We start from the raw sequence: 12,999 nt of genomic DNA on the forward strand, positions 1-12,999 counted from the left end.
GTGTGGTATAAGTTGAGAATTAGGGTCTGACATGAGGCGTGCTACAGTAGTCCATGCAGTTGTGGTGACTGATGTGTCTGGATGGTGTAGTAGTCAGAGAATCTGCCTAGTAAGCAGGAGGCCCGAATTCAAATCAAGGGCCGGCATAAATTTTCAACTTGTCCCATTAATGTAAATCAATGCCTATAGGCAGCTTATGTCTTTAATTCCTTTGTTTCTTGATATACGAATTATGTATGTGGAAAGGTCAGCAGTGCCACGTATCTCCTTAGGTGGCTTGCAAACATAGTTCCTAGCCAGACATTGATAATAGTGTGTTATGAAACAACTCCCACCCTTCTCAGTTACGGGATTGAACTATGAGACTGTGGAACTGAGGTACACCTAAAAAGAATAATATAGAAAAAAAATCAGTAAGACTTATACATGGGATAGGCTTTAGAATTTCATGTTGTTAAGTGTTTGTGCAGCACCAATACCTAACAACGTATTCTCTGTACATATTTAAATTAGTTACATTTTTAATGAGTCAATCAACAGACGGTATCAAGAGCAGTGATTTACATGATCACAACAGCTGGATGAAATTTTAAAAATTTCTGAAAAAGAACAACATTAAATACATCAGATTGAAGGCCATACATCAGTGGCTTGATTAAGTTTAACAAACTACCAAATTCTCTTATGAGGAATGATTTTCATACAAAATTCAAATCTTTTCAGATAGAAAAAATGTTTACCTTCATTCAATGAATTTTGAGACAGTGATTGTAACATGGACCAGCAGCATATTGGCTGTAATGTAATAAATGTATAAAATAGATATAAGATGCAACAATTGCTGTAGAAAACATATTTTCTAAGTCTAATTATTGTCATACTGATGTTTGTAAGAGCCATCACTGTATTGGCTCAAGTCAAAGAAAATGTAAATGAAAGAAAGAAAGAAAGAAAGGTTGTGACTAAACAAAAACAGCATACAATCATAAAATTTTATCTCTGTGATGAATCCAATTTAGCGATAAAGCTGTCCAATCAGTGCCACGTGGTTACAAAGATCCTTCAGCCCATTACAGCCCATTTAGCACATAAAGGAGAGCTTCAGTGCACTAAATAACAGAGTGGTATATCCTGTCACATCACTCGGTTAGTAAGAAATAGTGGCAGACACCAGAGTGCTGCCTATAGCTGCCCATGAGCTACACACAAAAATTGGCTGTAGGGAAATTCACAGAAACACTTGAAGTGTCTTGTGGAAACTTTAATAGAAATTCTACGAAGCCCTTGGTTAGTAAAATCTGTGAATAATCTTGAGCTCCTATGATGACTGTGAAGATTAAATAACATTAATAATTGATTACATGGAAGCATATAAAGAATCATTTTTGCAATATATCCTTTGTGGTTGTAACGAAGGAGAATCTCAATGTACATTGCAGGTTTTTGCAGAGTACTTTTACCTAGATAGAGTACTGAAAATATTTGAAGACTTACTTTCTTTTTGCTTTTACTGTGCTTGTAACCACAGATCTCACTTGCTATTCGGTCACTTAACAGATGCTATGTCAAAATATTTTCTTAATACCACTTCTTCATTTACCTCAAATATGATATGTCATAATGCAAAATTTTGTGAGAGTATGTGTTAGTGACACACACACACACACACACACACACACACACACAGAGCCCCTCTCCCTCCCTCCCACACACGTGACTGCAGTCTCTGGAAATTGAGGCCACACTGTGAGCAGCAGTGCATGATGGGAGTGGCAACTGGGTGGGGGTAAGGAGGAGGCTGGGGTGTGGAGAGGGAGGGATAGTTGGATAGGGGTGGCAGACAGTTACTTGCTGCTGCAGAGTGTGGAGGGCAAGGTGGAGAGAGGGTAGGACAGGTATATGCAGTCGGGAGGTTAGACGCGAGGCAGGGGAGGGGGGGGGGGGGGTAGCGGTAAAGAAGAGAAGTAAGAAGACTGGGTGCAATGGTGGAATTAGGGTTGTGTAGTGCGGGAATCTGAACAGGGAAGTGGCTGGATGGGAGAAGACAATGACTAATGAGGGTTGAGGCAAGGACGGTTGGGGGAACGTAGGATATATTGCAGGGAATGTTCTCACCCGCGCAGTTCAGGAAAGCAGGTGTGGCATAGGCGGTGAAGCAGTCATTGAAATGAAGGATGTCATGTTTGGCGGTGTGCTCAGCAACAGGGTGCTCCATTCATTTCTTGGCCATAGTTTGTCGGTGCCCATTCATGCGGACAGACGGCTTGTTTGGTTGTCATGCCCACAGTAGCACAGTGATTGCAGCTTAGCTTGTAGTTTACATGACTGGTTTCACAGGTAGCCCTGCCTTTGATGAGATAGGTGATGTTTGTGACTGGACTGGAGTAGGCGGTGGTGGTAGGTTGTATAGGACAGGTCTTGCATCTAGGTCTGTTACAGGGGTGTGAGCCATTCGATAATGGGTTGGGAGCAGGGGTTGTGTAGGGATGGACGAGTATATTGTGTAGGTTCCGTGGATGGCGGGATATGACAGTAGGATGGGTGGGAAAGATAATGGACAGGACATTTCTCATATCTGGGCACGGCGAGAAGTAGTCAGAACATTGGCGGAGAATGTAATTCAGTTGCTCCAGTCCCGGGTGGTACTGAGTTATGAGGGGAATGCTCCTCTGTGGCCAGGCAGTGGGATTTTGGGAGTTGGTGGAAGAAGCCTTAGCCCCATAGAAATATCAGTCCTTTCCAAAGGCCTCACCTTTTGCCCCACTCCCAAATTCAGTCAAGCAGGACTTGTTAAAGAGCTTCTCTCCTTCTCCCAGTCCCTACAGTGGAAACACTTTTTCTTCACCAGTCCTACCAATCATACTCAACCAAAGACCAATGTTGAACCCTGCCTAACTCAGTTCACTCCTCCATCCAATCATGATCCAGCCTCACTGCCCTCAAATCACCCTCTGTTAACTTTCCAGAATTCCTTAACCTCGAACTGTGCCTCACCATCATTCCCCAAATCCCTCAACATGCAAACTAACCTTACTTCCACAGAAAGAACAGTAGTCCACCATCTAAAAACTGATAATCCTACCTGCAGATAAAGGCTCCACCACTGTTGTTTTCAACTGCAAGGATTACCTGGCAGAAGGATTCACCAGCTGTCAGATATGTCCACCTACAAACCTTGCCAACAGTGACCCCATTCCATACCTTATACACCAATATAGGCTGAGTGTTTGTTTGTAGTTATATGTAAGAACTTGTCCCAGCCACTTGGACTGAAGTGGGCCAAATTTGACCCACAACTCCTTGCCCTGAGAGGACCAACATGGCAGTTAGGCATGCTTTTTGTGCCCTTTCCATACAGGTTGCCCTGCACGACAGGCCTTTTACAAGTGGGGATGGGCATGGTTGAGGAGGAGGGAAGGAGGAAATGGACAGGGAGAGAAGGCAGAGAAAGAGATGGACAGAAAGAGGGGATGGAATGGATAGAGAGGTGTGAGGATGAGATGGTCAGACATGGATGTCAGGAGGTGCTGAGCAGAGAGAGAGAGAGGAGAAGAGGAATTGGACGAAGAGATATACGTGTTGTTTGTGACATACATGCATGCAGGTGAAACTACAGGGAAAAGGCTAGTGTGTGTGTGTGTGTGTGTGTGTGTGTAAAGCAGACTTTATCTACATTTGTATGTCAGGATCTTCTCCCAAATGTCTGGATTGCTTTCGACCAAATTTTGCTTACAAACTGCAGACTTCATAAGTATTACCACTGTGGGATTAATAACCTCCTAGTTGCAATAGGAGCAAAGATATGTGATTTTTTCTTTCAGCCACTGCCATATAGGCTGCCTTGCATGACAGATGTGATGCGCTGGAGTAGTATCGGCGCAACTTATTGACCTGATTTGCAGGGCAGCCTACACGTGGAAGGCAAAACCTGTTATTCAAGCCCCTCGCAGGCAGGCTAATCTTCAGAACAGGCATGTTGTGAGAGTGGTATTGGCCTGCTTTATATATCTATTTTGCGTGGGCAACACATTTTTATGGCTACAGCTGAGCAGAGACGGGGGAGAGGGAGGATATGGATAGAGAGAGAAGAGGGAAGAGCAGATGGACAGAAAGAATGGAGAGGAGGGGATGGACAGGGAAGGGGGGATGTTGGGCTGGTAGTATTGGTAAGCCTTTTACAAGTGGGGATGGGCTTGGTTGAGGAGATGGATAGTGAAACAGTTGGAAGAGGAGAGGATGGACAGAGAGAGGGGGGGAGAATAAAATGGACAGGGAGAAGGGAGGAAAAGCTGGACATATAGAGAGGGAGGAGGCATGTTGTACTGGGAGTATTGGGATGCCTTATAGGGACTACATGTACAGATGGACACAGATAAGCAGGGGGAGTAGGTGGAGGGTGAGAAAGGGGGAGATGAGGTGGACAGAGGAGGTGGAAGGAGGTGATAGACAGAGAGGAGGAGGATATGGCCAGAGAGTGAGAGGGGGAGATGGACAGAGAGAGTGTGGAGCAGGAGGAGATGAACATAAAGAGAGGTGAGGAGGAGCTGTACAGAGAGAGAGGGAAGTGGAGATGGAGAGACAGGAAAAATGGGGAGGAGGAGGAGGAGGAGGAGGAGGCAGAAAGACAGAGGTGGGAGAATGTGGCTGGCAGAGACCCAGGGAAAGGGGGAGGGGGGGAAAGGAAGCTGTGTGTTGTGCAATGTATGTGCCAGAACACATTTACACATGTAGCTGTTTTGTTTTCCTCCTCACAGTTGATTTTAACTATTTAAACAATTAGACAAATGTTTTGTGTGTTCAGTTGTATGCTGTCCTTTCATGAACTGGTAGTGCATAAGACCAATTTGTGGTGTTACACAACAGTATACAAAAAAACAAAAAATGTTGTATATTCTGAAGTTTTGTAGTTATATTGTGTACAAAAAATTTTAAAAACAATAAAAACTAAAACAAAGAAGCATTTTCATTCATGTGCTATATGATTTATTATAATTTTTAATTCCATTCCTTCAAAGCAGACAGTCATAATAAGGGGCAGAAATTTTTTTCCTGAGACTGATCCCAGGGATACCCTGTTTAGAACATACATGCAATTCTCATACATCTTTAACAAATGTAAAGCATTGCCCATTTCGCTAGTACTTAATAAAAATGATACGGACACTAATGTATGTGGTAATTTCAATATTGATTTCATCTTGGATAGTAATGAACGAATGCCTCTAGAGGTACTGATGTACATCATTCGTTTATTGACTTGTGTTACCATTTCCTCCAAGAACAGGACGACTTAGTGCATGCACATTTGCTAATTTGTTTGTAATTTCAGCTGTTTTTCAGACAATAGATATAAGTCCTATAGCAAACAGTTTATCCGACCATGGTGATCAAATAGAAGCAATAAAGCATACCAGGCAATCAGGTTTAGCTATGATGAGAGGTGTAGTTTCACAGAATCATAAATGATGGCTCAGTCATAGCATTCAGAGATACCTTACTGGACAAACAATGGAAGCAGTGTACCAAGGGAATACAGAGATGAGAAAATTAATTCTTTCCCAAAAAAATATTCTTGCAACATTATACAATTTTTGCAGAAATGAAGAGAGGGAGTTGCTAACATAAGAGAACAATGACCTTTTACTCTCAGTTGATAGTAGGTATAAGCTAGATGATATTCCTTTAATTAATAAGCTCTCCACCCAGCCTCAAATCAGAGGATCAGATCAGTTCTGGGATTTACACTGCAAATCGTGAGCTGTGGTTTTACACTACATGTGAGACTAGCGTTTGGCAGCAGTAGCCACTTTCCTCAAATTTAGGGTCACCACTAATGAAAGTTAGAACCATAAAAGTCATTGGATTTATCTTGTTACCTAATTACTTTATCCCAGTATTATGAAAAGGACAAATTGCTGAGCATCGTATAGAGGAGATGTTGAGCCACAGCCTTTTTCCAAGTATATCTTCTCCTCCTGCGGTTCTTGAACACTGAATTTGCTCTCTCATATTTCACTGGTTTAGCTGTCTTTCTTTCATTTTTATTTTATTTTTATTTATTTATTTATTTTTAAAGTGTGGTAAGTTATGAAACAGAATCGCTGACTATTGATTACCTTCTGGAGCTGAAATTTACTGCTGATTGACACACTTCCTAGCATTCAGAACTATAGTTCCTTCCTTGGAGAGGTGAGAGGATATAAAACGGAAGCACAGGTTACACAGACACGAGGCTGAGAGAGACCCTTAATCGTAGTTGTTACATTAACACAAATTCCGTGAACAGTGAATCAAACCAGTGGTGTGTTGCAGATAAACTTAATAAACAAATATTTAAATAATAAGATGCGTAGTGGCCGTAAGTATGTGACAGCTAGACTAGAAATCAGTGTTACTGGAATACAGGTTCAAAGATGATATGTACTGTTCATTGTGTATCAGCCTGTATGAGTCTCCTTCACCTTTGCAATAACTGACTGCATGTGGTTCATGTAGAGATGCGGCAATGATAATGCTGTCTGGATTCCACATGTTAGCAATTGACCATCTAATTATGTGCCAACAGTGTGAAGTGTTCCAGGAATCACATCATATTATTTATATTAATTGCAGACTATTTTTACATTATTAGTCTTGCTCAATCCTTGAATGTTACTTGTCTGAATTTCGTTTTGTGTATTACATTGAATTATATATTGGAAGGGCTCAATACAGTGGATGGACATTTGTTGCTCACTGCTGCATTAAACAGTTAGTTCAGTTGAACAGGCTGCCAAGCAGCTCAGATATCTATGAAAAATATACACTAACAGAATTACGTTGGAAGTACCATTTTTAAGGGACACATATAGCTGCCTCTTGTCAAGGAATTAAACAGTGAGTTTGGGTGATGAGACCAAGAAGTCACGTACAAACAATGATAAATCAAAATGAGGAATTTTGTGGAAACAGTATTAATACCTTTTGGCATACATGATCTTGACCATCACAAGGAGAAAAAATTGTGATCAGATGAAGACTCAAGTATCTCATTTTAAATGGTTGAACTACATAAAACTGTCCTTTCAACCTTATAAGTGGAAGATGCCTGTTTTCATCATAAGGACACTCAAATAAAATTTTGGAAAGTAACAAGGTGCCTTAGGACATCATTGCACGTTAGTTTTATATCTGTTAACTTACATCCATTCCAGAGAAAATTATGTTGATTGTTAGTGTGGTCTAACTGAATCACCCAGAGAAAATAATATTGATTGTCAGTGTGGTCTAACTGAATCACCAACATTAGTAATATTTAAGGAGATGCATGTTAGGGAAAGGGTAGTAATAATGTGATAGGAATTGATACGTTTAGTTTTCTAGATCTCTGGTACAAATAACAAACTTAACTTCGGAATTGCACCTTGTTTCTTAAGCAACCATGTGATTTTAATTTTAGCGATTTTTGGTATAGGGTTATTAGACCATGATCTAAGGCATGTTTCATATCCTAATGCTGGAGACATCATCAGAGGCTGTCAAGATTTATCATTAGGACACAAAATGCTGTACATATGAACATGGCTTTGAGCATGGTCTAATGGCAATGTAACAAAAGTCACCAATGATGGATTTATATTGGCCATGAAAACTTGCATTGTAGCCTTCTATTGTAATTCTTTGAAGTAGCAGTTAAGTGGCAAAATTTTGTTAGCGATGACTGCAGCTGGATTCCTGTGTGATATCTGCAGCATATCATGTAGAATTTACCAGTTTGCTTGTCACTGACTCTGCAGAAATTTACAGAATTAACAGATTTCTCTAGGGTTTGGCATAGTAAATCTTAGTATTAATTTAGTGATACAAGGTGAATATTTGATATCATAATGCACACAATGCTAATTAGTTTAAAATGTGCTGCAGAAGACATGATTACCAATTAATAATACCAAATTATTTTTGGTATAGTTGAGGAAAGCAAGATACCAAGAAATAGTCAAAATTAATTGTAACATAATTGCAATTTTCCAGTGCTCCAATACTGAATTAATTTCAAAACTTTTGTACTAAGCTGTAATACAGCTTGTAGTTAGTAACTAGCACGATTCATTTTAGAAATATTTTATTTGTGTAACCAAAAGTTCCCTTGTAACAACTGTTTGATGAAATATATTTTGCACTAAACATTACATGCTTTTAATGTGAAATTATGTCCTGTGCAGGTACTCAGCAATGGGCCAGGGCCATGCAATTTCTGTCCTGGCACGTGCATACCACCATTCAGGAGGAGACCCACAGTATCTTCAAGCTGCTGTCGCTGGACTCAAACCATTTCGTGTGTCAAGTCAGAATGGAGGTGTGCTAGCAATGTTTCTTGACCAACTACCTTGGTATGAAGAATATCCTACACAGCCCTCCTCTTTTGTGTTAAATGGATTCATTTATTCGTTACTAGGACTGTATGATTTGCAGACAATTGCACCATCTGACACAGCTGCTGAGGCAGCAGATCTATTCAAGCGTGGTATGAGGTCACTCAAGACATTGCTACCACTGTTCGACACAGGTTTTGGGTCTGTTTATGATTTACGACATTTTACATTGGGAACAGCACCTAATCTAGCACGGTGGGACTACCATGCCACTCATGTCAACCAACTGCTGTTGCTTGCTACCATTGATTCGGATACCCTTCTGGCAGAAACAGCTGATCGTTGGGCAGGCTACATGATGGGCAAGCATGCAGCACACAACTGAAGCTGAACAATTTCTTTACAGCATGTGAAACATGTTTTTGGTAATCAGCTTTATTTTGTTGTATGTACTTATGTTTGTCATGCTAAACTTCTCTTCGATGCTATGCATGGCTGTAAGAGACATAACACTGCATTATGGTAAGAATGTTTACAGTATGATTTGTTCTTGGTAACATTACATGGTAAATGACTTTGTTTTCTGTTAGTTTTAATAGATTTGTACATTAGGATGATAAATCGGAAGCTTCATCATCATTTGGAAAAAAGAAATCTTTTATTGTGTGGGAGTTTGGGGGGGGGGGGGGGGGGATAAAAATAAAGCTAAATCCAATGATTAAATGGATGCTTATGAAAGAACTGACTGGCAGTCTTTTTTGGAGTGAAGTTATTGAAGACTAATTTTCCCAGTCAGCTTTAAAAAAAATAAAAATAAAAAAAAATTACAGATGTGTGCCTTACCACACCAATGTTGATCCCATAGTAGGTTCTTAGTAAGTGTCATTATTTCATCAATAAGTAATATTTACTTTTTTTACCAATGATATCGGTAACCTAATTGTAGCATGTTGTTGGTTCCTTTCATTTTTAGTTACATTTGGAGCACTTTTTATGCAGAAGTAGGGCAGTTGCCCTGTTTTGTCTGCAAGGAATTGTTAGTTTCATTTATTGTTTTGTACTTTTGATTTTATTGACTTTTTTTTAAGAATTTGAGATGTGGTCATCCCTCAGGGTGTAGTAACCTTTCATATTGCACTGAAATTGTCAGCAGATGTTTTTTAATATTAGAATCTCACAAAGTCATTTGTCTATTTGACACTCAGTACACTGTACTGATATCAACAATGTTATGGTCCCATGGTTGTTAGTGTTGCCTCGACATTGCTGGAATTATAGCCACTTCATTGTTCCATGTTCTAAGAGTGGCAGGTTCTTAAACAGCATTGCAGGCACAATGTAGATTATATTAGTGTTGTAGTTATTCACACTGAAGGCACCACAAACAGAGTGCAATTTTCTTTCTTGTCATTGTAGTTGTTTAGAGCTGCTATGTAGTGTTATTTCACACATAACTAAGTGCATTATTAGTTTATATTATTTTAGTTTGCTGTAAATGTTGCCTGTTTTTGATGGAAAAGGTGCTGGTGGTTTTTTTGAAGAGGTGCTAGTTGTTCAATATAACTTAATTTTCTATGCAGATAGTATGTATCTTTGGCTGCTATGAAACAAGGTTGAAAAGTTAAGACACAAAATCAGTTTTAAGTTAAAAGTACAGTCATATATAATTTTTAGGAAAATCTTACAACCATTTTGAAATCCTGTCTGTATACCCCATGTCTTCCTTGAGACTGAGTATGTTGTGAACCATTCTTTTATATTTATTGCATTGAGAGAACATTTTACCAAATTTTGTTGGCTCTTTGTATAAAGATCTCATGTTCTTTTTCACTCATACACGACTATGATGGCTATGCCAGTAAAGCATATAAATGTTCCTCACCACTAGTTAGGCATTGCTCAATATCAGGCATCCAGTTTTCAGTAAAACACGTTTTTTTCTGGTGTTATAAAAAGTCAGCATCACACGGAAAAGCTGTTCTAATAACATGCATAATGAAATTTTTGTGACATTCACACTCTTACTGTAGGACAAAAATGTATTGTGTTTCTGAGTGTTTATAAGCTTCAGTTTTGTATATTAAGATATCGTTCACACAAGGAACCCCAAGACATAATTATGAAAAATTGGTAAAGCTGACACTCTAAGTTTGTAATGAATGTTAGGTAGAGGATCAATTCAAAACCTGTAAAGAAGGTCTAGTCATTCATTTTCCGAAGATATTAGTTAATTGCTAGGTATGCCTATGCTTGTATGGTGTTCGTCATTGATCAATGCATCTCTTTGTTCATTCTACCCGTTATAATTACTTACTGATGCACTCAAAAGCTGGTTTGTTGGTATCACTGTTCTTCATTTGCAATTTCTTCGGCTCCTCTTGATTACTTTGTCAGCTTTGGTTTCTTGCAGTGGATGTCCTGCTTTTGGATTTTAATTATATTGATAAAAATGTGGTGCAGAATTTTGAGGAGAGGGTGATTTGTGTAAACTAAGCTATATGAATTACCAAGCACATTAGTTGTCTGATGTCATCAGTCTTCCAAAAACTAGTTTGTTAATTTTTCAGATTTTGATTTCCCTCCAGCAAATAACATGTAACAAATCTGAGAAAACTGACCTTAAAAGAGGACATTCCGCGTGCCAGAGAAATTCTGATAATCCAGCTCAGTTTTCATATTTATGGATAACTGATTCAGTGTTGCTGCTTTTCTTGAGAGAAATATTGTGATTTAGTCAAAGGGACTTCAGTGTATGCTAAAAGGAACTTGAAAAGCAAAAAACACCACAGCAACATCATATAGATAGATCTTTTTTGTACAACACTATGAAATTGTATTTTCTTTCAATTCCCCATGGAATACTGAATATGTCTGCATAAAGTAGAGAATGGTTTGTGTCTCCAAACAGATTTCATAGTTCTGTGACTTAATGTTATCATGTAATTATGTTAAAAATGAAAGTTGTTCTCTAAAATAGCTGGGAGTTATGTAATAATGCTGTTGTTCATTATTTTGATGCTAGCTCAAACACAGCATAATAAAAGAATAATATATCTTCTTAAGCTACAATATTCACTAAAGGGTGAAGCAAAGTTGTCCCTACTCAGTATGCATGTTGTTGCATATATCTTGTTTTGTTGTTTCCATTGTACAATTTCCACTACTATACTAAACTTTTTACACGAGTTTTGTCCCATTTGACAGGAAGCTAGTTCTTACTAGAGCATTACGATTTTTGCATAGAGCAAATAGTGACAATAAAAATAGATAGTCAAGGAAGACAATCATTTAACAAAATGACAGTAATAATAATAACATACCATATAACTTCCATGGATACAAATGTTGATGTTAGTGGAGGGAGGTTGATGAGAGTGAGGTAGAGAGGTGAGAAAATAGAGATGGGAAAGGTAATGTGTAATATTTCCCAAAGGTTTTGTCATTAATGTTGAAAATGGGTAAGACATTGTGGGATGAGTAACACATACAAGTACCAATGGAATGGATGGATTGTTCTATGTATAATACATAATATGCTTTAAAATTTTGAATTGGAATTAGAGGTGGGGGCACTCATGAGTAGCGGAAAGAGTGCCATAATATTGAAAAATTGAAATATTTGTTTAACAGGGAAAAGCACCTTCTTAAGTCAGATATCAAACTAATCTTAAAGGAGAAATTTCTGTAAGTATGTATGTGATGTATGGCATAATTTGACAGTAAACCTGAGAAAAGGGGGTCTTAAGAATTTAAATCAGATGTATCAGGGAACTATCAACAAATTAAGGTGTGTCACAAAGAATGAGGTAAGTAATAGATATGAAAGGAAACTGTGAAAAACATTACAAGGTTATCGGTAAGATATGTGAGACAGTAGTCATGGTAATGTAGTCAGAATGGAGTGAATGGTATATAAATATTACTGATGAACTGTGAGATTGAAATCTGTTGCAGCATGGTCCAGGACAAGACACTGTGAATGGTTACTTACAATGCATAAATGTTAGTACTGTAAAAGAAAGAGGAATCAAATTACACATTTATTTTATGTCTTCAGCTTCTGTGTGTCACAGTGACCATATCTTGATATTTTTGTGCTTTCCACTATTCTGTGCACATTACCTCAGAGGGGCGTACTGTACTACAATGCAGAGTTCATCACTTGTAGTATATGTGTATGCTACTGCAGTGGATGTTGCTAGAAATAGCTGTTGCTAGTCCATATTGCTGAGGTGAATACTATATTGCCCTTCTGTAATGTTTCAAATACTCATCCATATAAAGACTATGTCATTTCTTTTGTTGAAACACATGCTACTGTTTCCTAGAGCTTTAAGTGCATAAGCACAAATTATAGTATTGTTTCACTAGGTTGTCATCATTTTTAGTCATAATTAATGATAATCCCCAATTTTTTTCATTTATGTAAGTGCCATAGCCACAAAGATTATAGAGTTTAATGTTTTACTAATGCGGAATCTACTGTATACAGGTTTAGCTCAATCTCCACAAAGTAAATTTCAGAGGACATTCAGGGATATTTTACCTGCTCATATAGCATAATGCTGAGTACACCAGCTCGCAAGACAGTGAGGTGAGTCAGATCCAGATCAAATTTGCGCAGCAGATTAACGACCATGGCTAACAC

The 12,999-nt window shown here is 38.5% G+C and overlaps 1 protein-coding gene across 2 annotated transcripts in view; it reads left to right on the top strand.

Annotated features, from left to right (window-relative positions):
* The window catches only part of LOC126475303 (D-glucuronyl C5-epimerase B), a 417,781-nt gene extending 406,402 nt beyond the window's left edge, over positions 1 to 11,379 (top strand). For both annotated transcript variants that reach the window (XM_050103072.1, XM_050103071.1), the window contains exon 9: positions 8,202 to 11,379. In XM_050103072.1, the coding sequence (XP_049959029.1) occupies positions 8,202 to 8,736 (535 nt within the window). In that variant the 3' untranslated portion in view covers positions 8,737 to 11,379. The remainder of the gene's footprint in view (positions 1 to 8,201) is intronic.
* Positions 11,380 to 12,999: the final 1,620 nt, after the last annotated feature.

Source organism: Schistocerca serialis, chromosome 4 (genome assembly GCF_023864345.2).
Source record: "Schistocerca serialis cubense isolate TAMUIC-IGC-003099 chromosome 4, iqSchSeri2.2, whole genome shotgun sequence".
NCBI classification, from domain to species: Eukaryota; Metazoa; Arthropoda; class Insecta; order Orthoptera; family Acrididae; genus Schistocerca; species Schistocerca serialis.